Source organism: Salvelinus sp. IW2-2015, linkage group LG13 (genome assembly GCF_002910315.2).
Source record: "Salvelinus sp. IW2-2015 linkage group LG13, ASM291031v2, whole genome shotgun sequence".
In the NCBI taxonomy this organism is placed as follows: Eukaryota; Metazoa; Chordata; class Actinopteri; order Salmoniformes; family Salmonidae; genus Salvelinus; species Salvelinus sp. IW2-2015.
The window spans coordinates 28,106,169-28,130,892 of record NC_036853.1 but is presented as its reverse complement, the minus strand read 5'-3'; the positions used below and the strand labels follow the sequence as shown (position 1 = coordinate 28,130,892).

The following is a 24,724-nucleotide window of genomic DNA, read 5'->3' as shown; positions in this document are numbered from 1 at the left end:
TGGTGTAGTCAGCATGTAAGCATCACAAAACGTATATTTGATCCAATAAGCCTTATGTAGCAAATAAGCCATTACATTTTTTCCACACTCTCTCATTGACCGCCATACAAAAACTTTTTTTTTACTTTTCCTCTCTGGTTTCATTCATGTGCTTTTTTGGTATTTGGATGACTGGAGTCTTGACAATTTCTTGGCCTTTCCTGTGACACAACCTATTATATAGGTCCTGGATGGCATAAATCTTGGCCCCAGTGATGTGGTGGGCAATACGCACTACCCTCTGTAGCGCCTTATGGTCAGATGCCGAGCAGTTGCAATACCAGGCGGGAATGCAACCGGTCAGGATGCTCTCGTTGGTGCAGCTGTAGAACTTTTTGAGGATCTGGGGACCCATGCCAAATCTTTCAGTGTCCTGAGGGGGAAAGAAGTGTTGTCGTGCCCTCTTCATGAGTGTCTTGGTGTGTTTGGACCATGATATTTTGTTGGTGATGTGGACACCAAGGAACTTAAAACTCTCGACCAGCTCCACTTCAGCCCCTTCGATGTTAACGGGGCCTGTTCGGCCCGCCTTTTCCTGTAGTCCACGATCAGCTCCTTTGTCTTCTCACATTGAGGGTGATGTCTCTGACCCCCTCCCTATAGGATGTCACATCGTTGTTGGTGATCACTGTTGTTTCATCAGCAAACTTAATGATGGTGTTGGAGTTGTGTTTGGCCATGCAGACATGGGTGAACAGGGAGTACAGGAGGGGACTAAGCACACATGCCTGAGTGGCCCCAGTGTTGAGGATCAGTGTAGCAGACGTGTTGTTGCCTACCCTTACCACCTGGGGGCGGCCCGTCAGGAAGTCCAGGATCCAGTTGCAGAGGGAGGTGTTTAGTCCCAGGTTCCTTAGCTTAGTGATGAGCTTTGTGGCCACTATGGTGTTGAATGCTGAGCTGTAGTCAATGAACAGCATTCTCACATAGGTGTTCCTTTTGTCCAGGTGGGAAAGGGCAGTGTGGAGTGCGATTGAGATTGCGTCATCTGTGTATTTGTTGTGGCACTATGAGGATTGGAGTGGGTCTAGGGTGTCCGGGAGGATGATGTTGATGTTAGGAATGACCAGCCTTTCAAAGCACTTCATGGCTACCGACGTGAGCGCTACAAGGCAGTAATCATTTAGGCAGGTTACCTTCGCTTCCTTGGGCACAGGGACTATGGTGGTCTTCTTGAAACATGTAGGAACTACGGTGGTCTTCTTGAAACTACAGACTCGGTCAGGGAGAGGTTGAAAATATCAGTGATGACACTTACCAGTTGGTCCGAGCATGCTTTGAGTACCCGTCCTGGTTATCCATCTGGTCCCGCGGCTTTGTGAATGTTGACCTGTTTAAAGGTCCTGCTCACATGTGCTATCGAGAGCGTTATCACACAGTTGTCCAGAACAGCTGGTGCTCTCATGCATGCTTCAGTGTTGCTTGCCGAGAAGCGAGCATTAATGGCATTTAGCTCGTCTGGTAGGCTCATGTCACTGGGCAGCTCTCGGCTGGGTTTCCCTTTGTAGTCCGTAATAGTTTTCAAGCCCTGCCACATCCGACGAGCGTCAGAGCCGGTGTAGCCTTAGGATTCAATCTTAATCCTGTATTGACGCTTTGCATGCTTGATGGTTCGTCTGAGGGCATTGCGGGATTTCTTACAAGCGTCCAGATTAGTGTCCCGCTCCTTGAAAGCGGCAGCTCTAGCCTTTAGCTCGATGCGGATGTTGCCTGTAATCCATGGCTTCTGGTTGGGATATCTACGTACAGTCACTGTGGGGACGACATCATCGACGCACTTATTGATGAAGCTGATGACTGAGGTGGTATACTCCTCAATGCCATTGCTTCATTGCCAAAATCCCGAAGTATCCCTTTAACATTGACAATATGGTCAAACTTAGCTATATTACCCATATTGTAGTTGTCAAAAACTGATTTGTTGTCAAGTTTCTAACTAGGGGTGTCTTTGCGTCAACAAAGACCTAATGTGCACAACCTGTTCCCAGAACATGATGTTTGAAAGAAAATCAGTCTCAGCCTTAATTTAATTTGTTTATTCGGGATGGCGAATCCGTCCACTGACGCTCCCTGCTGAATCCGAGTCGGGTCCCTTCTGCTCCTTTGATTGGTGTGTGGGCTCCCTGAGCCACACCTATTGTAGCCCCTGTGCACAGTTAACCTCGGTCTCCCTGGGAACGATCAGCAAGCGGTAAATGTACAGGTTTAAGGCTCATACAGCGCATGTGCAAAACAAAGTTTGTAGTTTTCCCCCATAGATATGAGCTTGATGCTCCTTTCCAATAAATATCGAGGGTCGTATTCTGGTGACATGATGATCGATGCTTTGACTGCCTTTTTGACAATACAAATATTCTCGCTCTTATCTATAATAATCAAATTTTGTAGATTAGCCAACTCGCATGGTACAGTATCTGCAAGCTGATGGCTAGAGCCCACGTACCAAGACCAGAGTATACAAATTTGCTATTTAACGCAATCGTTTTGGTGACAAAACTATCAGTAGTGTTGAAAATGCAATGGAAACATATTGAACATTAGATTTTTATTTGTACATGAATGCATATTTGCAACAAGTCATTTCGGTGAAAACACACCACTGGTAGAAAAATGCACATATTTTCTTGATGCGGATTTTAGAATGCTCACATTCAAATCGGTCGCCAATTGGATGGAAACCTAGCTATTGGAGCCATTCTTTGCATAACACGCTGCCCTGCTATAGTGGTACACAAAACTACAGAGTCAATTGTCCATTGAAGTTGTCTCTGGCTCTTTTGATATCAGATTCAGAACTAATGACAAGGTTTGTGGTAGTTTGAAAGGTTTTGATCCACCTTATGCCAGAGTTTCTGAATCACATGACACGACAATAAAAAAACTGGCCTACAGTCATAGCACAGATTAAAATGGAAGCTATCTATGCTTAACAAAAATATAAACGTAACAATTTCAAAGATTTTACTGAGTTACAGTTCATATTTTATTTGTTTATTTGTCAGGGACCATGTACAACATGCCATTGCATCAGACTTAGCTAGACAGCTAGTTTCCATCTGTAGTCTCCGGGCGGATAACAATCAACATTAATACAATGCTACAATATAACACACTATGAAAATATATACAATGCATTCGGAAAGTATTCAGACCACCTGACTTTTTTTCAACATTTTGTTACGTTACAGCCTTATTCTAAAACTGATTTTTTTTTATTCCCCCTCATTCATCTACACCCAATACCCCATAACAGATAAATCACATTTACATAAGTATTCAGACACTTTACTCAGTACTTTGTTGAAGCATCTTTGGCAGCAATTACAGCCTCAAGTCGGGTTCAAGTCCAGGCTCTGGCTGGGCCACTCAAGGACATTCAGAGACTTCGACCGAAGCCACTCCGCCGTTGTCTTGGCTGTGTGCTTAGGGTCGTTGTCTAGTTGGAAGGTGAACCTTTGCCCCAGTCTGAGGTACTGCTCTGGAGCAGGTTCTCATTAAGGATCTCTCTGTACTTTGTTCTGTTCATCTTTCCCTTGATCCTGACTAGTCTCCCAGTCCCTGCCGCTGAAAAACATCCCCACAGCATGATGCTACAACCATACTTCACCATAGGGATGGTGCCAGGTTTCCTCCAGACGTGACGCTTGGCATTCAGGTCAAAGAGTTCAATCTTGGTTTCATCAGACCAGAGAATCTTGTTTTTCATGATCTGAGAGTCCTTTAGGACTCTCTAACTCCAAGCGGGCTGTCATGTGCCTTTTACTGAGGAGTGGCTTCCATCTGACCCCTCTACCATAAAGGCCAGATTGGTGGAGTGCTGCAGAGATGGTTGTCCTTCTGTAAGGTTATCCCATCTCCATAGAGGAATCTGGAGCTCTGTGAGAGTGACCATCGGGTTGTTGGTCACCTCCCTGACTAAGGCCCTTCTCCCCAGATTGCTTGGTCGGGCAGCCAGCTCTAGGAAGAGTATTGGTGGTTCAAAACACTTTCCATTTAAGAATGATGGAGGCCACTGTGTTCTTGGAAACCTTCAATATTGCAGAAATGTTTTGGTACCCTTCCCCAGATCTGTGCCTCGACACAATTCTGTCTCGGAGCTCTACGGACAATTCCTTTGACCTCATGGCTTGGTTTTTGCTCTGACATGCACTGTCAACCGTGTGTCTTTCCAAATCATGTCCAATCAATTGAATTTACCACAGGTGGACTCCAATCAAGTTGTAGAAACATCTCAATGATGATCAATGGAAACAGGATGCAACTGAGCTCAATTTCGAGTCTCATAGCTAAAGGTCTGAATAGTTATGTAAATAAGGTATTTGCAAACATTTCTAAAAACAGTTTTCAATTTGTCGTTATGGGGTATTGTGTGTAGTTTGATGAGGAAAAAATAACAATTTAATCAAAAAGCTGTCACATAACAAAATGTGGAAAAAGTCAAGGGGTCTGAATACTTTCCGAATGCACTGTATAATCAAAATATACAACAATATAATGCTTATATTACATCAGAAGTTAAATGTCCTTTGGTTCTACAGTATCTGACATCTTAAGAGTCGGAATAATGAAATCAGTCAATTGAAATAAATGAATTAGGCCCTAATCTATGGATTATGGCTGGGAATACAGATATGCATCTGTGGTAGGTGCGTTGATCAGAAAACCAGTCACTATATGTTGTGACCACCATCAACACATCTCCATTGCATAGAGTTGATCACGCTGTTGACTGTGGCCTGTGGAATGTTGTCCCACTCCTCTTCAATGGCTGTGTGAAGTTGCTTGATATTGGCGGGAACTGGAACACGCTGTCGTACACTTCGGTCCAGAGCATCCCAAACATGCTCAGTGGGTGACATGTCTGGTTAGTATGCAGGCCATGGTGGAACTGGGACATTTTCAGCTTCCAGGAATTGTGTACAGATCCTTGCGACATGGCGCCATGCATTATCATGCTGAAAAATGAGGTGATGGCGGCAGATGAATGGCACGGCAATGGGCATCAAGATCTCATCACGGTATCTCTATGCATTCAAATTGCCATTGAAAAAATGCAATTGTGTTCATTGTCCGTAGCTTATGCCTGTTCACAACGTTGACATCAGCAAACCCCTCTCCCACAAGATGCCAAACACAGTCTACCATCTGCCCGGTACAGTTGAAACCGGGATTCAACCATGAAGAGCAAGTGTGCCAGTGTCCATCGAAGGTAAGCATTTTCCCACTGAAGTCAGTTACGAAGGCGACGGACAATGAGGATGCAGATGAGCTTCCCTGAGATGGTTTCTGACAGTTTGTGCAGAAATTCTTCAGTTGTGCAAACCCAGTTTAATCAGCTGTCTGGGTGGCTGGTCTCAGACCATCCCGCAGGTGAGGAAGCCGGATGTGGAGGTCCTGGGCTGGCATAGTTGCACGTGGTCTGCGGTTGTGAGGCCGGTTGGACACACTCTTAAATTCTCTAAAACGGAGGCGGCTTACACGGAACCCAAACCGGCTGCGTGCGTGAGCCATCGTGCATAAATACATTTTGTCCCCCCACACCAAACGCGATCACGACGCGCAGGTTAAAATATCAAAACAAACTCTGAACCAATTACATTAATTTTGGGACAGGTTGAAAAGCATTAAACATGTATGGCAATTTAGTCCTATTAAGATAGCTTGCTGTTGCTAGCTAATTTGCTAGCTAATTTGTCCTGGGATATAAACATTGAGTTGTTATTTTACCTGAAATGCACAAGGTCCTCTACTCCGACAATTAATCCACACATTAAACGGTCAACCGAATCGTTTCTAGTCATCTCTCCTCCTTCCAGGCTTTTTCTTCTCTGGACTTTATATTGCGATTGGCAACTTTTATAAATTAGGTGCATTACCGCCATCAACCTCGGTTGTCTTTCAGTCACCTACGTGGGTATAACCAATGAGGAAATGGCTCGTGGGTATCTGCTTCTATAAACCAATGAGATGGGAGAGGCAGGACTTGCAGCGAGATCTGAGTCAGAAATAGAACTGATTTCTATTTTAGCCCTTGGCAACGCAGACGCTCGATGGCGGCGCGAGCAGTGTTGGTGCAATAATTGAATAACATAGATTTCTAAATAAATTTTGCAACGCTCGTGCAAGTGGTGTAGTCAGCCTGTTATGGAAGAGAAATTAAAAAATAATTTTCAGCTCTGGTGATCATTCCTGCAGTCAGCATGCTAATTGCACACTCCCTCAATTTGAGACATCTGTGGCATTATGTTGTGACAAAACGGCACATTTTTGTGGCATTTTGAAGGTCCGTCTGTGTAATGACCATGCTGTATAATCAGTTTCTTGATATCCCACACTTTTCCAATTTGTAAGTCGCTCTGGATAAGAGCGTCTGCTAAATGACTTAAATGTAAATGTCTGATGGATGGATTATCTTGGCAATGGAGAAATGCTCACCAACAGGCATGTAAACAAATTTTTACACAACATTTTTGATAAGGTTTTTCTATGTATGGAATATTTCTGGGATCTTTTATTTCAGCTCATGAAACATGGGACCAAAACTTTACATGTTTATATTTTTGTTCAGTGTATAATAATAATATTTTGTCACACTGTAGCCTACAAATAGAGGACCCCGAGTTTTACCTGACCGGGTCATGGGATAATGAAAAACTCCCAAGCCCCAGAAAAGACACATACAAATTGCCACACCTCTTTTAAACCGGTGGTGAAACTGACTGTAGAATATTACAATGCAAATTCTGATGAACGATGAAATGTGATCTGTCATCTTATATTATTTAGACGTGGACAGTGGTAATGTGTTCTTGCCTGTCTTTTCAACAAAAATGTTTAACTGTTTCCAGAATTGATGCTGCCTGCAAGCCAAGCATCCCCAAAGGTGAGCACTTGAACCATTTTCAGTTTCACTACAGAAATTCTGGAAAGACTGGTACCTATTATTTGCACATAAAGGTACACTACACAACTAAATTGGCCAATGCTATCCCATTTGCAAAAATTCATAACGACAATTCTCATCTCTTGGTTCTATTCTATTTGCTATTTAGGGTAAGCACTTGCATACAGATCAATTCCTGAGGGGGAAAGTATTTTTTTTTTGTACTCAATTCTTGATAACATGTAAATGAGACATTTGGTCAGTTGAAAATACAAAAAGGTGAATATTTTATTGTTCAATATTACATTAATAAACCGCATTATTTTTGGAGTCAAATGCTTCAGTTCAGGGTAATGTGCTAACATAACAGTGAACAGAATGGTCATAGCTAATGTAACCACACTACAAAACAAAAGAAATGGAGACAGGAGAGTGTGTGTTGGATACAGGGGGTATTGAATGCAGTCACCCTGAATTGAAACGTATCCTATCCTCACACAAAGTGAAAACAGGTGATGTGAAAGACCAATTTGATTTATGTTGATTTCTTCTGCTTCTTCTTCTCTGCCTCCTCTTCTTTCTCCTTCTCGATTTCAGTCACAAGGGTTTCAATTTCTTTAGACTCCAAAAGCTGAGAAAGATGTACAAAACCGGGAATTAGTAATCATTACAAAATACATCCATCCAGAGAATAAATCAGTTAACTGCTTTTGAGCTATTAGTGTGTGTACCTTCAATGACTGATTTCTCCTGATCACAGCCAGCTCAATGTTCTTTCCTCCTGACTGGACGACCTGTGAAGATAGGGTCAGGAGGTTAGCATTATGTTGTTCATTACCATCAACCACCATGAGTGACTTAGTTGCCCGTTTCACACTATAGGACCGACCCAAACCATAGAGCACCGGCGCAGATATTCTCATTTCACAGTCCTTTCCAGCAACTATAGTGGACACGTAATCAGGCCAGCCTAGTACAGCTCGCCTTGGCCATATAGTGTGGATCAGGCAAGTGCTGGTGCTTGCACTAGCCTACCTCCAACAGGGCTTTGATGGCCAGCTTTATAGCATCGTTGTCAGTGGCGATGGACTCCTCTGTGTAGTTCTTCTCCAGAAACTCCCGGACAGTCTTTGCACTGCGACCGATGGCATTAGCCTGCAGAAGAGTAGATGGAGAGGTTACCAACAAAAAAGCTAAGCAAGTAACCTTACAAAAGAGTTTGACTGATTAAACCACACATCCAAGGCAATATACTACACCATTTCTTCAAAACCCCAAATAGGTTAAATAAAGCCAGTACTAGTGTGGGCATGTGTGTTCTGCTTTCCATCCATAAAGCCAGACATGAGGCCACTGTCTGCCACACACCTTCCAGGCATGGTATGTTCCAGACGGGTCGGTTTGGTACAGCCGTGGGGTTCCATCACAGTCGAAGCCCACGATTAGAGCAGAGATACCGAAGGGTCTTCGTCCATTACTCTGTGTGTAGCGCTGGAGGAGGAGGGTTAAGAGAGAAATACATTCTTACTCAAGGTGTTTGTGTGTGAGAAAATGCCAGAGTCATGTTCATTAGGCACCAAATGGAAGGGAACTGAAACAGCGATGACTACCACTACCAATAAGAAACTCACTTTTATTTTCTGTTTCAAAGTGTTTCACTACAGCGTGCCCGAATGAACACTAGAGTGGAGTGTGGCAATGACGCATTTTCATACCAGTGTGTCGATGCAGCCTACCTGTTTGAGTGTAGCGATGTGGCGTGTGATGTACTCCACCGTAACAGGGTCCTCTACAGTGAGCCTGTGGCTCTGACACTCCACCCTGGCTCTGTTGATAACTATACGAGCATCTGCCGTCAGACCTGGAAGGACAGGAGAGAGACAATATTAGACACGTCATACATTTCCGGCCTGTTACTCAAAACACCTACTCTTCCACACACTAAAAAGCAGGCCTTGTATCTGAAATACACAGCACATGCTAAATGATAACGATAACTATTCACATTACCTGCAAATGCCATGCACACATGATCATCCAGTGCACAGATCTTGCGTACAGTCCTCTCCTCTTGGAGTTTAGCGACAGACTTTTTCTCAACACCCAGAACGACAATGTCTTTACCACGGATGCCAACCTGCACACATTAAGAAGAATGCTTAGTCTGCATAGCTTCATATGAGGTTATGCAGATATATCATTTTTCTGAGATGAGCATAAAGACGACCTGTTCGGCAACTTTAGCTAACTGGGATAGTTGGCAGGTTAGCAACAACATGCAAGTCATGCTGGCCCCGATGTGTAAGTAACGTTAGCTATTTGCTAGCTATGTAAGTAGTTAGCTTGAAAATGAGCAAGATGCTTCTCCGCAGCTAAAACTACAATCCACTGTCAGTTCGACTTCACAAAGCAACCGAAGTACCTTAGTTAAGACTGGAAACCAAACGCAACTTCAAGTAGCTAACTAACGTTAGCCAACTAGCGTGGCAAGTTAAGCTAACTAGCTAATAACACTCACCGCAGTGGAGCCTTTTTTCACAGCCTCTTGCGCATATTCCACTTGAAACAGGTGTCCATCAGGGGAAAATACTGTTATAGCTCTATCATATCTAGCGGCCATCTCTAACCACTAAGAAAAGTTAAATAAATAAAAAATACGAAGGGTTCACTTGTTAGCTAAACAACCCGTTTAGGCTTTGGACCAATGACAGCTTTGGAATGGTACCAATTTGCGCATGCGCTTGTAGGGAAACGCTGAAAGGGCGGTGCGTTTGATCCCATCACGTCCGTTCCACCAGCAAGAACAAGCAAGACTAAACAGGCATAAATCTGTGACCTCTGTGATTTTCCTTCAAACTAAAAGTCTGGAATTAAGATCGTGAAAAATAATACAAGTGGTCGAAATTCGTAATATTTTTATGATGAAATGTTAGCAGACTTAGTTTAACAATATGAAAAAATGTATTAAGTGAACAGCCTTTATAGCACAAATTATATTATAGCATTGACCTTATTGTTGACAGCATTAAAAGTAATGGTTACTAGATAGTTGTCATGCTAACAACAGTTATAATATAACAATATAATAATAGTAATAATAATAGTAACAATCTTGTGTACTTCAGGAGACAGCAGAGGGAGCACGCCCCTATCCACATCGACTGGACAGTAAAGTTCCTCGGAGTACACATCACTGACAATCTGACAGTGGTGGATAAAGTACCCAATTGTCATACTTGAGTAAAGTAAAGATACCTTAATAGAAAATGACTAAAGAAAAAGTGAAAGTCACCCAGTAAAATACTACTTGAATAAAAGTAAAAAAGTATTTGGTTTTAAATATACTTAAGTATTAAAAGTAAAAGTATGAATCATTTCGAATTCCTTATATTAAGCAAACCAGAGCACATGATTTTATAGTTTTTTTAATGTACGGATAGCCTGGGGCACACTCCAACACTCAGACATAATTTACAAACAAAGCATTTGTGTTTAGTGAGTCTGTCAGATCAGATGCAGTAGGGATGACCAGAGATTTTCTCTTTAATTGTGTGAATTGGTCAATTTTCCTGTCCTGCTAAGCATTCAAAATGTAACAAGTACTTTTGGGTGTCAGGGAAAATGTATGGATTAGAAAGTACATTTTCTTCTTTGGGAATGTAGTGGAGTAAAAGTACAAGTTGTAAAAAATATAAATAGTAAAGTAAAGGACAGATACTTAAAAAAATGACTTAAGTAGTATTTTAAACTATTTTTACATAAGTACTTTACACCACTGCAATCTGAAATGGTCCACCCACACAGACAGTGTGGTGAAGAAGGCGCAACAGCACCTCTTCAACCTCAGGAGGCTGAAGAAATTTGTCTTGGCCCCTAAGACCCTCACAAACTTTTACAGATGCACAATTGAAAGCATCCTGTTGGGCTGTATCACCGCCTGGTACAGCAACTACACCGCCTGCAACCGCAGGGCTCTCGGGAGGGTGGTGCATTCTGCCCAACGCATCACCAGGTGCACACTGCCTGCCCCCCAGGACACCTACAGCACCCGATGTCACAGGAAGGCCAAAAAGATCATCAAGGACATCAACCATCCGAGCCACGGCCTGTTCACCCCGCTATCATCCAGAATGCGAGGTCAGTATAGGGGCATCAAAGCTCGGACCGAGAGACTGATAAAACAGCTTCTGACTCAAGGCCATCAGACTGTTACATAGCCATCACTAGCCAGCTAGCACCCGGTTACTCAACCCTGCACCTTAGAGGCTGCTGCCCTATGTACATACTGTAGACATAGAATCACTGGTCACTTTAATAATGTAACACTAGTCACTTTAATAAAGGAACACTAGTCACTTTAATGATGTTTACATACTGCTTTACTAATTTCATATGTATATACTGTATTCTACTGTATTTTAGTCAATGCCAATCCGACATTGCTCATCCTAATATTTATATATTTCTTTAATTCCATTTTTTTACTTTTAGATTTGTGTGTAATGTTGTGAATAGTTAAATACTACTGCACTGTTGGAGCTAGGAACACAAGCATTTCGCTACACCCACAATAACATCTGCTAAATATGTGTATGTGACCAATAAAATTTGATTTGATTTGAGTAATAATATTGTTGTTATAATTATAATAATACACTTTAGAAAAACACTTTAAAATCCCATTGTTAATTAGCCCATATTCGTATTACATAATGTTCAGTACATTTTTCATATTGGACATACTTCACCGTAGTACACAATTTCCTGTGCATTGTGTTGTAGTAAAAGGGGGGTCCGTTCTACTCAGGAGCACTTCTAGTTTCCAAACCCAGAGTTTACAAACAGAGGAGCATCGCTGCTCATTTGGCGGCCCTTATAGGGTGCCCCATCAACTAAATCCAATATATTTTTAAATATTGGACATACATATAGTCAAGTTCAACCATACATGTTTCTAAGCTAATTTGTAGAATACAAGATACTAACAAATCACAAACTGCTGGGAAACAGCCATAAAAATATGAATAATTAGTAAAGGACAGAAGGGGACAGTCAGTGGGGTAAGGACAGGGTTGGCTCAAGGACAGGAGTGGACAGTCAGTTGGGTTTAGTTCAGTTTAGTTATTTAGGATCCCCATTAGCTACTCTTCCTGGGGTCAACATAAAACATAGAGTACAAACACATGACAAATAGACAAGAACAACATAAAATAAGAGTTAAATATAGGAGACACGAAGAGACAACTAAAATACTATTTACAGACTATTCATATATGAATATTCATAATGTATTCTTAGAAACAGTACAGTTAAATTAGATCTTTAGAAAGAGGAGAGACGCTGTGATACAATATGTTTTTGATCTGTTTTTTAAAGCTAAACTTGCTTTTTGCCTGAGTTACCTCTGTTGGCAGAGTATTCCACATTGGCATGGCTCTATAGATAACTGAGCGACGCAGTAAATCTGTTTTTGGTTTTGGTACCGTGAAGAAGCCCATAGTGGCATGTCTGGTGGGGATTGTATGTCTGTTTGAAGTGTATGCAAATAGATTATACAACTGGTTAGGCATTTTCAACACACAAATGTTTCTTAAAAAGACTAAAAGAGAAGTAGTCAATTTCTCCTCAACCCTCATGAAACACTATCATGCATGTTGTTGATGTTAGTTCTGTGTGCAATTAAGGGCAAGGCGTGATGGTTTGTTTTGAGCCAGCTGTAGCTTTGCTAGGTCTTTATTTGCTGCACCTGAACATCTTACCGGACAGTAATCAAGATGGGACAAGATCGAAGCCTGAGCAACTAGTACAGTTAATCTTTGTGTCAAAAAACAGAACATCTTTTTATAACAGACATACAGTGCATTCTGAAAGTATTCAGACCCATTGACTTTTTCTAAATTTTGTTACGTTAGAGCCTTATTCTAAAATAGATTAAATCGTTTTTTCCCCTCATCAATTTATATGCAATATACCCCATAATGACAAAGCAAAAACACATTTTTAGAAATGTTTGCTAATTTATAAAACAAAAAAATGGAAATGTCACACTTACATAAGCATTCAGACCCTTTACTCAGTACTTTGTTGAAGCACCTTTGGCAGCGATGACAGCCTTAAGTCTTCTTGGGTATAACGCTACAATCTTGGCACACCTGTATTTGGGGAGTTTCTCCCATTCTTCTCTGCAGATCCTCTCAAACTGTAAGGTTGCATGGGGAGCGTTGCTGCACAGCTATTTTCAGGTCTCTCCAGAGATGTTCGATCGGGTTCAAGTCTGGGCTCTGGCTGGGCAACTCAAGGACATTCAGATACTTGTCCCGAAGCCACTCCTGCGTTGACTTGGCTGTGTGCTGTGGTGGTTCATTTCTGTATTATCAAATGATTATCTGCCTTCTAGGCAGAGTTGCAAAGAAAAAGCCATATCTCGGACTGGCCAATAAAAATAAAAGATTAAGATGGGCAAAAGAACACAGACACTGGACAGAGGAACTCTGCCTAGAAGGCCAGCATCCCGGAGTCGCCTCTTCACTGTTGACGTTGAGACTGGTGTGTTGCGGATACTATTTAATGAAGCTGCTGTTGATAGACGTACTCGCTGGTAAATTTGTTCTGGCTATCTACTCCGATTTCAGACCACGGGTAACATTTTCAGATATTATCATTTTGACATAAGGTCTTTTAATTTCAAGTTAAAGTGTACTGTTAGCTAGCTAGCTAACGTTAGCTGGCTGACTCGCTAACTAACGTTATGTGTATGATCTTATAATTCGTATCTCAGAGCCACTAGTTATAGCCTAATGTTAGCTAGCTAACATTGAACCTGGTTGGTTAGTCTACCTGTAGATTCATGCAGGGTAGTAACATCATGAGTTGGGATTATGGTTCATTGTTTACCTAGCTAGCTAGCTACATGTTTTAACAAAATATGCTAATTTTAGTGGGACAGAGCTGTCACGATCGTCATGGGAAGAAGTGGACCAAAGCGCAGCGTGGTACGTGTTCATTCTATATATTTATTTAAAGAACACCGACAACAACAAAACAAAATACGAACGTGACGTTCTGCAGGGCAAAATAACAACCAATGCAAAAATAAGAACCCACAAATGAAAGAGGGAAAAAGGACTGCCTAAATATGATTCCCAATCAGAGACAACGATAGACAGCTGCCTCTGATTGAGAACCACACCCGGCCAAACACATAGAACTAGACAACATAGAACACAACATAGAATGCCCACCCCAACTCACGCCCTGACCAACCAAAATAGAGACATAAAAAGGATCTCTAAGGTCAGGGCGTGACAGGTGTGCATACTTTCTTAAGGAATTGTACATGTAGAACATGGGATTTAGTGCTAGTCAGACAAACAGTATGGACTGCCACTCCAGATATTCTTATCCTTCATGTTAAATGTGTTACTTCAGATGGTATATCAGTAAGGCGAGATCCAATATCCCCATCTCGTAGTATTGACATTCCAGCTGGCGACAACAGGCAGGTATACAGATTGAGCTCAGTAATATGCCACTCAGGCAAAACAGCAAAAAAGAGGCACTACTGGTCACAGTTGATTTTTGATGGTTTTGAATTGAAGGCAGATGACCTGCATATATCATACTTTTCCAAGCATAATGAAAACGTAGACGGAGTGATTTATTTTCAAATTTGCCCTCGTTGACAAATTGATGGAGAAAACCTCTGTTATGCTAAGGGTTGCATTTTACCTATTTTAGCCTTTCTTAGTCAGACGTCAGCTTTAACAGAATGTCATTCTAGATTATAAAGTGCTATCCAGGAACATAGGCCTTGTTGTCCACCTTTCACTCAAGCCATCAAACAGTGGAATAGATTGAATTGTTAAAGGTTTCACAGTTGATGGTAGACCAACAAGTGAACTACAATGATGTGAGAAACATTGAGGACTTCCCTAAACAGGTACTTCTGGAACATTTCTTAACAATTGATCTACTCTATATTCACAGTCTAGATTTTCGAATTTGCAGCCAGTGTGATAATATGGCAGTGGTTGATGGCAAGAATGGGAAAGATCTTATCCTTAAAGTAAGATACACTTCAGATGACGGGATCAAAGGTTATCTTGAACAGCAATTAGCCCAACAGAGCGGGACTTCTAGCATGCGCAATACTTCTTGCAATATTCATCAAAGCTATGTACTCCATGCACCACAGACACTACTAATAAAAATGGTTACGACAACAAAAAGCAATTTACCTACACATTGTACTCTGTCCAGCATACATAGCAAGCACACATATGAATTGTCTAGTGTAATGACATTTTCAGATAAATATACATTTTTGAAAAAGTACACCAAATCTTAGGATCAACTTTGGTACATTAACTGTACTCAAAGATCAAAATCTCCACTAGCCTATATCTTTGAATTAGTCTAAGATGTATTTTCTGAAGCTTCATTTGTTTTGGTAGCAAATAGAAGAACACATCAGAAACAGACCACTAACTTGTGCACTGACCAATGGAATGACAAGCATTCACCTGGTGAAATTCCCAGTCCATCTAAGTGCCTACCATGTCCACTAAGTAGAGAGGATTATGATACAATAAGAAATGGAAAGTTGCTTATTGGTGGGATTATAGATGTTTACAACAGTCAGGTGAAATCTCACAAGAAATAAAATAATGTATTAATGGCTCCTGCTTCTTTTGTTAGCCAAGAATTTCATAACGTCTACTGGCAAAACATAGATGCTCTGCCAAAGGTCCCAGAAGCAGTGTTCAATTGGTGGTGTTTTGAGGTAGTGATAATAGCTGTAAATGTGAGATCCTCACATTGGGTATCCATAGCAATTGACAAGAATCAGAGAGTGACAAACGGTACAAACATATCATTAAGTTGTAGAATAATGGACTCCTTACAGCTATATGAAATGGAGCTTGAGGGCATTATGTACCAACTGCAAAAATACCTGGCCGTGCAATACGTGGCATGTCATGGAGTTCTGGTGGATAGTAGTCTCGACTATGAATTCAGTCATCAATGCCCTACATTTATAAAACATACAGATAGCAGAAGTTGTGGTATCTATATGTTTGTTTTCCAAAGCAGTCCTTTTTGGAGGAAGCATTAATCGATTTTGTCACAAGGGTATGAGAGAGTGTCTGTTGTATGTGTTGACAGAAATGAAGTATTTACTTAGAACGTTGGAACTGAATAATGAATTAAAGCTCTATACTTTCATATGGATTTAAGATAACGTATTCATTTTTGAATGACTTGCATGAAATAACAAGTTATCTTCTGAATTATTCTTATTTATATAAATTATTTAATAAATTAGATCTTTTTTATTTAAATGACTAATGAGATCAAGGAAGTCATGAATTTGAGGAAAATATAATTTTTTGAAACGCCTGTTGTGTAATGAATGACTCATACAATGAATTAAGTGATCTTATCAATTGTACTGGAGGGTTTATTGAAAGACAATCTTCATGGACATAATTTGAGGTTTTGGGTCTCTATAGTTAGTGTGATCTTACTGGAAAATAATTATTTGATGTACTTTTCCAAGACTGGATGTGAAAGAATAATCATCTGTTGAATGTTATATGGTGCATGATTCTCAGAAATGTAATTTTGTCTTTCAGGAACTGAAAGCCTGGGACCTTTGAGATGTGATGTTCCTCGCCAAGGGCATTTGCTGAAATCACAAAAGAACCAAATGGAAGTTGTGTTGATATTCTTGTAAATATATTGTTTAAATTCATATGCATTAGTTATAATGTTTATATTAGCAAAGTTTGAATACATAGATTTTAGGCCAGCTTTCAATGTACAACTTGTAATTCTTAAACATTTATTTTGTGTAATTATTTTTTGGGTTGTTGTGCTTTTCTACTTGTCTAATGACTCATCTTTTTATTGGTGTTTCCCAGCAGTTTGTGATTTGTTAGTATGTATTAGTAGAAACATGGGCAATATGCATGTCCAATATGAAAAACGATTGGATTTAAGTTGATGGGCCACTCTATAAGGGAGGCCAAATGAGCAGCGACACTCCTCGGTGTAAACTCTGTGGATTTAGAAACTATAAGTTCTCCTGAGTAGAATGGACGCCATTTTTAATGTGACACAATTTACAGAGAATTTTGTATGGTGCAATATGTATGTCCAATATGAAAAATACTTTTGGATTTAAGTTGATGGGCCACTCTATACGGGCCGCCAAATGAGCAGTGACGCTCCTCTCGGTGTAAACTCTGTGTAGTTGGACAGCTGAACTTCTCCTGAGTAGAATGGACCAGCTTTTTACTGCGACACAATTTACAGATAGATTTGTATGGTGCAATAAATGATCGAAGTACACACAAAAAACATTGTTGACCATTTAGGCTTGACATTTATTTTATTTGATAAAATAATGACATATCTTATAGAATACGTTTAATTATTATTTGTATGATAACGAGTATGAAATATATCGATAATTGTGCATATTTTCCATAATTTTCTCCCTAATTATTCATTCACAATGTATACAGGACAGGACTATTATTCTGAATGATTCCAAAAATACGTGATCCGGAAGTACTTCTTTATCCTTGCGTACTATGACGTCTTGATAGAAAATGACTAACCGGAAGTCTACAGGAACCAAACTACGACCTGTATCAATTTGAAGAGATATCTGGAGTTTTTTTAATTAATACATTTTTTTAAAACCATTCGCTGGTTAGTTAGCTCGTTTTTTTGCTATCTTTTTTAGGTGTTATGCCTAAATGATGAAATAGCGCAGCTGAACTCTTGATTATTAGCAAATATTCTCTGACTGAAATATGTGGAGTTGATCTGCTGCATGTTTATTTAATCTGCCTCGTTTTTCATCTGAGACTGAGCATGCCTGCTCCTTACCTTGAACAAATTAGAAGAGCCAAGGAGTGGCAGGATGCCAAAGTTACTTCCACCATTACACCCACCTTGAAGAAGATATGCATCAAAACAGTGAGTCGTCACATGGATGTACTAGACAAGAAAGCTCTTGGTAAGTGTCACATCTTCGATGCAACCAAGGGAGTTTTTACATTGTGCTGGACGAAAGACGATCTTGGTTGCATCAAAGCTAAGTGTTACTCAGCTATTTTAGCTAATGCATGTACAATACATGAATGGGCTGGTACCCAACCTAGCCCTCGAAAACGCTAGGTGGCATTCTGCCTTCTCCCTACAGTTTTCAGCCATTATTAACTTCGCCCACGACTGATTCATGTGAACTACAATCCCGACGCAGTTTTAACTTTTTAGAAACGTCAATAATCATAGCTTGCGATACGGCTTTTGAAACATATGGCCCATATCTTTCATCAATAAAGAATCCTTCAAATAAAAAATAAACTATATTGTAGGAGTTTTGCGAAGATACATACAGCTATGGGTGCCTCCATCCAACGAAACTACACTTCTTGAATTACACTTACACACAGGTGTTCGGAGCATGCTACACTTAACAAAAATAAATATGCAACATGTAAAGTGTTGCTCCCATGTTTCATGAGCTGAAAGGAAAGAGTGTGCAATTGTCATGCTGACTGCAGGAATGTTCACCAGCGCTGTTGCCATATAATGTCATGTTAATGTCTCTACCATAAGCCGTCTCCAACGATGTCAACATTGTGAACAGAGTGCCCCGTGGTGGGGTTAGGGTATGGCCAGGCATAAACTACGGACAACAAACACAATTGCATTTTATCGATGTCAATTTCAATGCACAGAGATACCGTGACGAGATCCTGAGGCCCATTGTCGTGCCATTCATCTGCTGCCATCACCTCATGTTTCAGCATGATAATATAGAGCTCCATGTCACAAGGATCTGTACACAATTCCTGGAAGCTGAAAATGTCCCAGTTCTTCCATGGCCTGCATACTCACCAAACATGTCACCTATTGAGCATGTTTGGGATGTTCTGGATTGACTTGTAGACAGCGTGTTCCAGTTCCCGCCAATATCCAGCAACTTCGCACAGCCATTGAAGAGGAGTGGGACAACATTCCACAGGCCACAATCAACAGCCTGATCAACTCTATGCGTCTCACTGCATGAGGCAAATGGTGGTCACATCAGATACTGACTGGTTCTCTGATCCACACCCCTACCTTTTTTTTTTTTAAAGGTATGCATATCTGTATACCCAGTCATGTGAAATCCATATATTAGGGCCTAATGAATGTATTTCAATTGACTGATTTCCTTATATGAACTGTAACTCAGTATAGATAGGCAATTAGCACAGGTGGTTGTCTGTTGTCAAACAAGAGCTGTAACATGGAGATATGGCCGTGTGGGCACACTAATCCTATCACGGTGTGTATCAATTTAACCTTTTTTTGTTTTTTGAAAATGATTTCTCGCAGATATGAAAGATAAGGTCCTAATGCTTCCAAAACTGTACCTCAAGCGACGTTTGTTAATGTTCAGATTGAGCGTCGGGGCTCTTAACAAAACTCCCCCGTGCAGAAGACTCCTTTGTCCAATGACTCTTATGTGTAATGACCAGCTAGAATGTTCCTTATTGACTGTATTCCTAAAGAGGATAAACAAGATAAAATGCAGTCTGAATATCCTGAAAATTAACCGTTTTTAATATTACCCTTTTAGACCTACCAATCTCACTGATCAAGGAGCTCCTGCAGCATTTAAACATTGTTGATCTGGATAGAATTCAGCCTGCAGTGAACCGGAAAGGTAAGTACTGTAAAGCCTAGCTTTGGTCCATGGTGTTGTCAGCTACGCTCTCACTACGACTGTCAGTGGAGAGATCAGTGCAGCCAAATTACTTACTGGACCAGCACTATATAAAACCAACAGGCCTCAAATCACACTGCTGATGTTGCAGGTAGGCACACCATTTTTCAGACCGGGTGTAGCTCATTGAGGGTAGCTAACTACTGCTATTCTATTAAACATTTTATTTGTCTGTCTTTCAGGAATCTCCACCTCCTTTGTGTGGGCAGGAATATTGAGAAGAATCTCTGGGCCTCGCAAAGGGAGTGTAAGTATCTTATCCACATAATAATCCCTTTTATAACATCTGGCTTTTTCACTATTTAAATTCCATCATGCAGTTGACTTCACTCTCCACCACATACTAAGGTGAGGCAATCCATTGAGAATGTTGAAAAGTACAAAACAAAAGCCAGATAACTAGGTCTTACTAGTTTTAGTTCCAAGGGTGGCTATGTGTGTGATCTATAGCCTGAAACACTAGTTCTGAACCCTCTAACACTAGTTCTGAACTTAACCTTCTAGAGAATGTGTTCCTTTGCCCTAATTATTATGTTATTCTTGTTTCTTTTCCAGACCATACTCACCGAAGATGAATGGAGGGAGACAAGCATGCATAAGCTCTTTAACTTGGCCTTCTATGGCTTCAGGTTCGGAGGTGATACAAAATACCTCCTGAATGTCAACTTTAACTCTCTTCTCTTAGTCATGGCCAAATACATCCAGCACCTGGTTCTTCGAACATCACGACCACACGGCTACTTCTTCGCGAGGAGGTCTGTTCTGAGCGTTCTGGAGAAGGGTGTAAGGCGCATTCAACTGGGAGAGAGCACTCAGCTCAGAGAGTGGCCCAGTGATGTCTTATACACCCTGCACCGTTTACTGGACCACGGGGCAGCCCGTGATGTCATCATAAACCAGAGCCCAGATCCTCGTCTGCTGGCTTGGATTCTTCACGGCAGGGGACCTCAGAGTAAAAGACACCAATGTCCAATGGAGTCCATGCAAGGTGAGATGGTCAAATGTTGCCAGGCGCCAAACACTGCAGGAAGCAGCGCTGGAGAAGCTGAGGCAGCCAACTCCCATGTCCCAGAGGAAGAGGAGCCTGATGAAGAAGATCATAATGGTGGGACCCCATGCAAGCGTCCAAGGTTGAGTATTGCCTCCGCGAAGGGAGAGCTTGACTTGACCAGCTCCCCATGCCAGTGTATGGTCCCCAAGCCATTGTGCCAGATGTTTATTCCCTCGGCTGGTCACTCGACAGAGATTTGCCACAAGGGGCAAATCCATTCACTAAAGATCAATGACTTCAGGGTTGGAGTCTTCCCTGTACTGCTTCCTCTCCTGCCTTCTTGGCTGTGCCTCCACTCTCTAAGCCTGCAAAGTGCTTGTAAGTGTATAATCTATACAATCTATTGTGCTTTATGTGTTTATTACAAAACAAGGGTATGCTAAAAAGGACAGTTATGAAAGTGGAATGCACTCGTTGGTTGCCTCCCAAATGGCACCCTATTCACTTTATTGTGCACTACCAGGATAAGGGGAATAGGGTACTATAAAGGCTATAGGGTGCCATTTCAGACACAGGCCTAGTGTTTCTGTTGTTGATGCCTCTGTCTGCAGGGACCTTTGAGGAGGGTGATGCGTTGAGCCTGGCAGAGTCTCTCCAGCAGCTGTCTGCTACACCAGGCTGCTCCCTGATTGAGCTGAGTGTGGGGTCCCTGACCCATCCTGCTCTCATGGAGTCTCTGCTGAATGCATGCCCCACCCTCAGGTCATTCTCCATGGAGATCCACCCTGTAGCAGAGTACCACAGAGCCCCACTGAGAAGCATTCCCCAGCCTGCACACCATGCAGGTGGCCGACAATCTAGTATATAGACCACCCAAAGTTATTTATATCCAACCTGTACAAAATGTTTTGTTTTATTGTAGTTTGTGGGGCCGGTTTACCAGACATAGAGTAATCCTCGTCTTAGATTAAATGCAGATTTGAACTAAAATCACGTTTTAGTGAGTTGTCGGGTTAGGTGAGATTAATTTAACAAGAAAAGTGAAATCTCAACATAAGAAAGGTTTAACATATTAAGACATGAGGATTGCATATGCGCATTTATAAAACAATGGTATATAAATGTTTACTTTTTAAAATTGAGTCGCAGAGAATTGGATACAAAGAATTGGATACAAAGAGCATTTCTTTTTGTGTTGTATTTGAGACTTGTCCCAACTTTCCATTGCTAGAACTCTCACTGGAGAAGCTGTGTGTGAAAGTACCCAAATTGAGGACCAGTGTGGAGAGTCTGATGTGTGTGTTGCTACGCTCTCCTCGCCTCACCTCACTTCACGTCTCAGGAATCAACAGCTCAACTGGCTTCTCACCCAGCCACCTCCTCAACACAGTGGCAGGTAACATGGAGTCATTTAAAACCACTGTCAACGTAGAGTACAAGCACTACATTTCATTTAACAGTTTTGTCATTTAGATTAAGCAGATGCTCTTATCAAAAGTGCATCCAAGTGCTATTTTCTAGCAGTTTTGTATGTGTAAGTTGATGCTGCTGTGCTCACATAATGCATATTCTAGCCCATTATCTGTTTTGTTTTTTATTAGTGTGCTTCCAATTTGCTTCAGCAATAACTTCATGTACAATGCATGTGGAACTCTTCCTAGCCGTAGGAGATATTTTGGTATATTTTCTCCCATATGGTAAAATAGTTTTTGTGTTCCTGCTGTTACAGAGTCCAATCGCCACCTGAAGGACCTCACCTTGGAGGATATCAACCTGTCTGACTGTCACTGTGCAATCTTCCAGCTACTGGATAACTACTGTATGTTGGAAGGTAAGGAATGATTTCCATGAAGTAGTTTTTGTATCAAATTATGTATTAAAATTCATATTAATTCTGTTTTTTTTATCTAACATGTATGCAGCTCTAAAAAGTGGTATGCAGCATGGATATCACAAACAAGCAAAGCCTCTTGCATTTGATCAGTTTATTCTATGTGTGTCTCAAATGGCACCCTATTCCTTATGTAGTGCACTACTTTTGACAAGGGCCTAAAGGGGAAACGGTGCCATTTGGGATGCATCCTAATTGTATTCTCCTGTCTGCTCCATAATGACAGCGTTGTCATTGAAGGACTGTCGGCTTCTGGAGAAATGCAGTGACAAGGAAGATGTCGTCCGACAGCTGGTTAATTCTCTCAAAAAGGTTCCATCTCTCCAGTCTCTCAACTTGGCTCAAAACCGCCTCGGTAAGAGGCCAACTTAGCTATGTTTCACAGGTTTCGTTCAGACTTTTCTTGCTACGTCCCCCGCCCCTGCCACCTTTTTATTTAACTAGGCAAGTTAGTTATGAACAAATTCTTATTTACAATGACGGCCTACCAAAAGGCAGGCCTCCTGCGGGGACCTGGGGCTGGGATTAAAATAAAAAATATAGAACAAAACACACATCACGACAAGAGAGACACCAGAACACTACATAAAGAGAGACCTAAGACAACAACCTAGCATGGCAGCAACACATGTCAACAACATGATAGCAGCACAAAACATGGTACACACATTATTGGGGACAGACAACCGCACAAAGGCAAGAAGGTAGAGACAACAATACATCACGCAAAGCTACTACACCTCTGGATAGTATGAATTCGATTTTTGAAATAGAATGCATGAATTGAAACAACTATTTTTATTTTGTCCTTTTAGCCAAGACTGTGACAGTTTTGGGGGAACTCTTCAAAGGACCCTCACCAAGCACAGTGAAAGAGCTGGACATCAGGCAAGTAGCTGCTATAAGCATTTCAGTAGGCTATTTTGGCATTTTGTGAAGAGGCCTAATTGTCTTATGAGAGTTGGACTCTGTCCCTATTCTCCACACTTCCCCCAAAGTGTGCGCTTGCAAACTCCCCGTCATGGATTGGTGTAAGCATTGGCTGTGGGGAGTTTCAAGTTCCACCAATGTTAAATCCATGATGTAGAGTGTACAACTGCAGACTTTGAGAGAAGGGTGGCAAATTGGAACGTAGCCATTCTGTTTCTTGTATTTCCTGTCTTTGTCGTTGATAGCTCCAACTTCATCCAGCCTCCTGAGCTGCTAGAGTTAGGGAAGTTGTTGGAGACCCACCGTCCTCCCCAGAAACTACTCCTCACCCTGAAGAGCAACCCACTGGACAGAGACATGGAGCTGAGGGACACGGCTCTGGGCACGCTCAGTCACCTTTGTGACCTCATCACCGACCACTGGAACTCCAGAGACACCATGGCTGACCACATCAGCATGATGTGAACTAGGTCTTAGGTCATGCGAATGGAGTAGTGTCATGTTGCCTCTCGGTGCTGATCTTGGGACAGTTTTCTGAGGAAGGGGAGGCTGGTCCTAGACCTCTAAATAGGGGACACTTCACCTCGTAACCCTGCGAATTCTGGGTTGTGTTCATTAGTAACACTGAAACGTTTTGCAATGGGGAAAAAATATGAGCATTGTTTATTAGACAAGTACAGATAGTACTTCCCTGTTTCACTCCAGTTCGGACCAACTGAACATGACCCTGGATAAAATGTTGTTCCTTAACCTGAAGTGAACAAACATTTGCTGCTACCCAAGAGAAGTTACTGGAATTCAAAATTGCTTCAGTTTTAAGTCTTTTGTAAGGAACAATATTTTCCAGTTTACAATACTCATATACATGTTGCTGTTTTGTATGTCAAGGCTGTTGCAGGCCTAATAAGCCAAAAACAATGTGTTACATAAATACAAGTGGCCTTACATTTGGCATTTTAAATTGTGAAATAATGGCATAAGAGTTTAGTATCCTAATTGTTTTTTCAAAGATCAACAAATGCACCGTTTCCTTTATCTTGTTCAGCTGTTCATTCTGCATCTTTATTGTTGATATTGTCATGTTCATAATGCAGCATTTGATGTATTTAAGTAGAAATGTATTTTGACCCCATTTGATTTGGTAACTTTCAGTCTGATATCATATTAAAACTGCAAACATTTGTGATGTAACATTGTATT

General features: G+C 41.2%; 2 protein-coding genes across 2 annotated transcripts; one reads left to right on the top strand and one right to left on the bottom strand.

The window, feature by feature from the left end:
• Window positions 1–7,185: 7,185 nt before the first annotated feature.
• LOC111972387 (proteasome subunit alpha type-7) lies at window positions 7,186–9,721 on the bottom strand. The gene is made up of 7 exons (XM_023999437.2): window positions 9,441–9,721; window positions 8,933–9,059; window positions 8,659–8,783; window positions 8,291–8,413; window positions 7,958–8,077; window positions 7,654–7,716; window positions 7,186–7,553 (listed from the first exon to the last, which is right to left on the bottom strand). The coding sequence occupies exons 1-7, from the start codon at window positions 9,540–9,542 to the stop codon at window positions 7,458–7,460; spliced, it is 756 nt and encodes a 251-aa protein (XP_023855205.1). The 5' UTR covers window positions 9,543–9,721; the 3' UTR covers window positions 7,186–7,457.
• A 7,851-nt stretch (window positions 9,722–17,572) lies between these two features.
• On the top strand, window positions 17,573–24,182 carry lrrc41 (leucine rich repeat containing 41). The gene is made up of 10 exons (XM_023999436.2): window positions 17,573–17,951; window positions 19,566–19,652; window positions 19,895–19,959; window positions 20,268–21,081; window positions 21,315–21,548; window positions 21,935–22,099; window positions 22,433–22,534; window positions 22,821–22,949; window positions 23,410–23,482; window positions 23,770–24,182. Exons 1-10 carry the CDS (start codon window positions 17,807–17,809, stop codon window positions 23,987–23,989), a joined length of 2,034 nt encoding a protein of 677 aa, XP_023855204.1. The 5' UTR covers window positions 17,573–17,806; the 3' UTR covers window positions 23,990–24,182.
• The last annotated feature ends 542 nt before the right edge of the window (window positions 24,183–24,724 follow it).

Excerpts from the sequence above, each read along its gene's own strand:
- LOC111972387 (XM_023999437.2), bottom strand. The coding sequence starts at position 9,542 with ATGGCCGCTAGATATGATAGAGCTATAACAGTATTTTCCCCTGATGGA. Across the intron at positions 8,784-8,932 it reads TGTGTGCATGGCATTTGCAG|GTCTGACGGCAGATGCTCGT; the intron begins GTAATGTGAATA and ends CTGTCCTTCCAG. Across the intron at positions 7,717-7,957 it reads CCATCAAAGCCCTGTTGGAG|GTCGTCCAGTCAGGAGGAAA; the intron begins GTAGGCTAGTGC and ends CTATCTTCACAG.
- lrrc41 (XM_023999436.2), top strand. The coding sequence starts at position 17,807 with ATGCCTGCTCCTTACCTTGAACAAATTAGAAGAGCCAAGGAGTGGCAG. Across the intron at positions 19,653-19,894 it reads GCCTGCAGTGAACCGGAAAG|GAATCTCCACCTCCTTTGTG; the intron begins GTAAGTACTGTA and ends TCTGTCTTTCAG. Across the intron at positions 22,535-22,820 it reads TAACTACTGTATGTTGGAAG|CGTTGTCATTGAAGGACTGT; the intron begins GTAAGGAATGAT and ends CCATAATGACAG.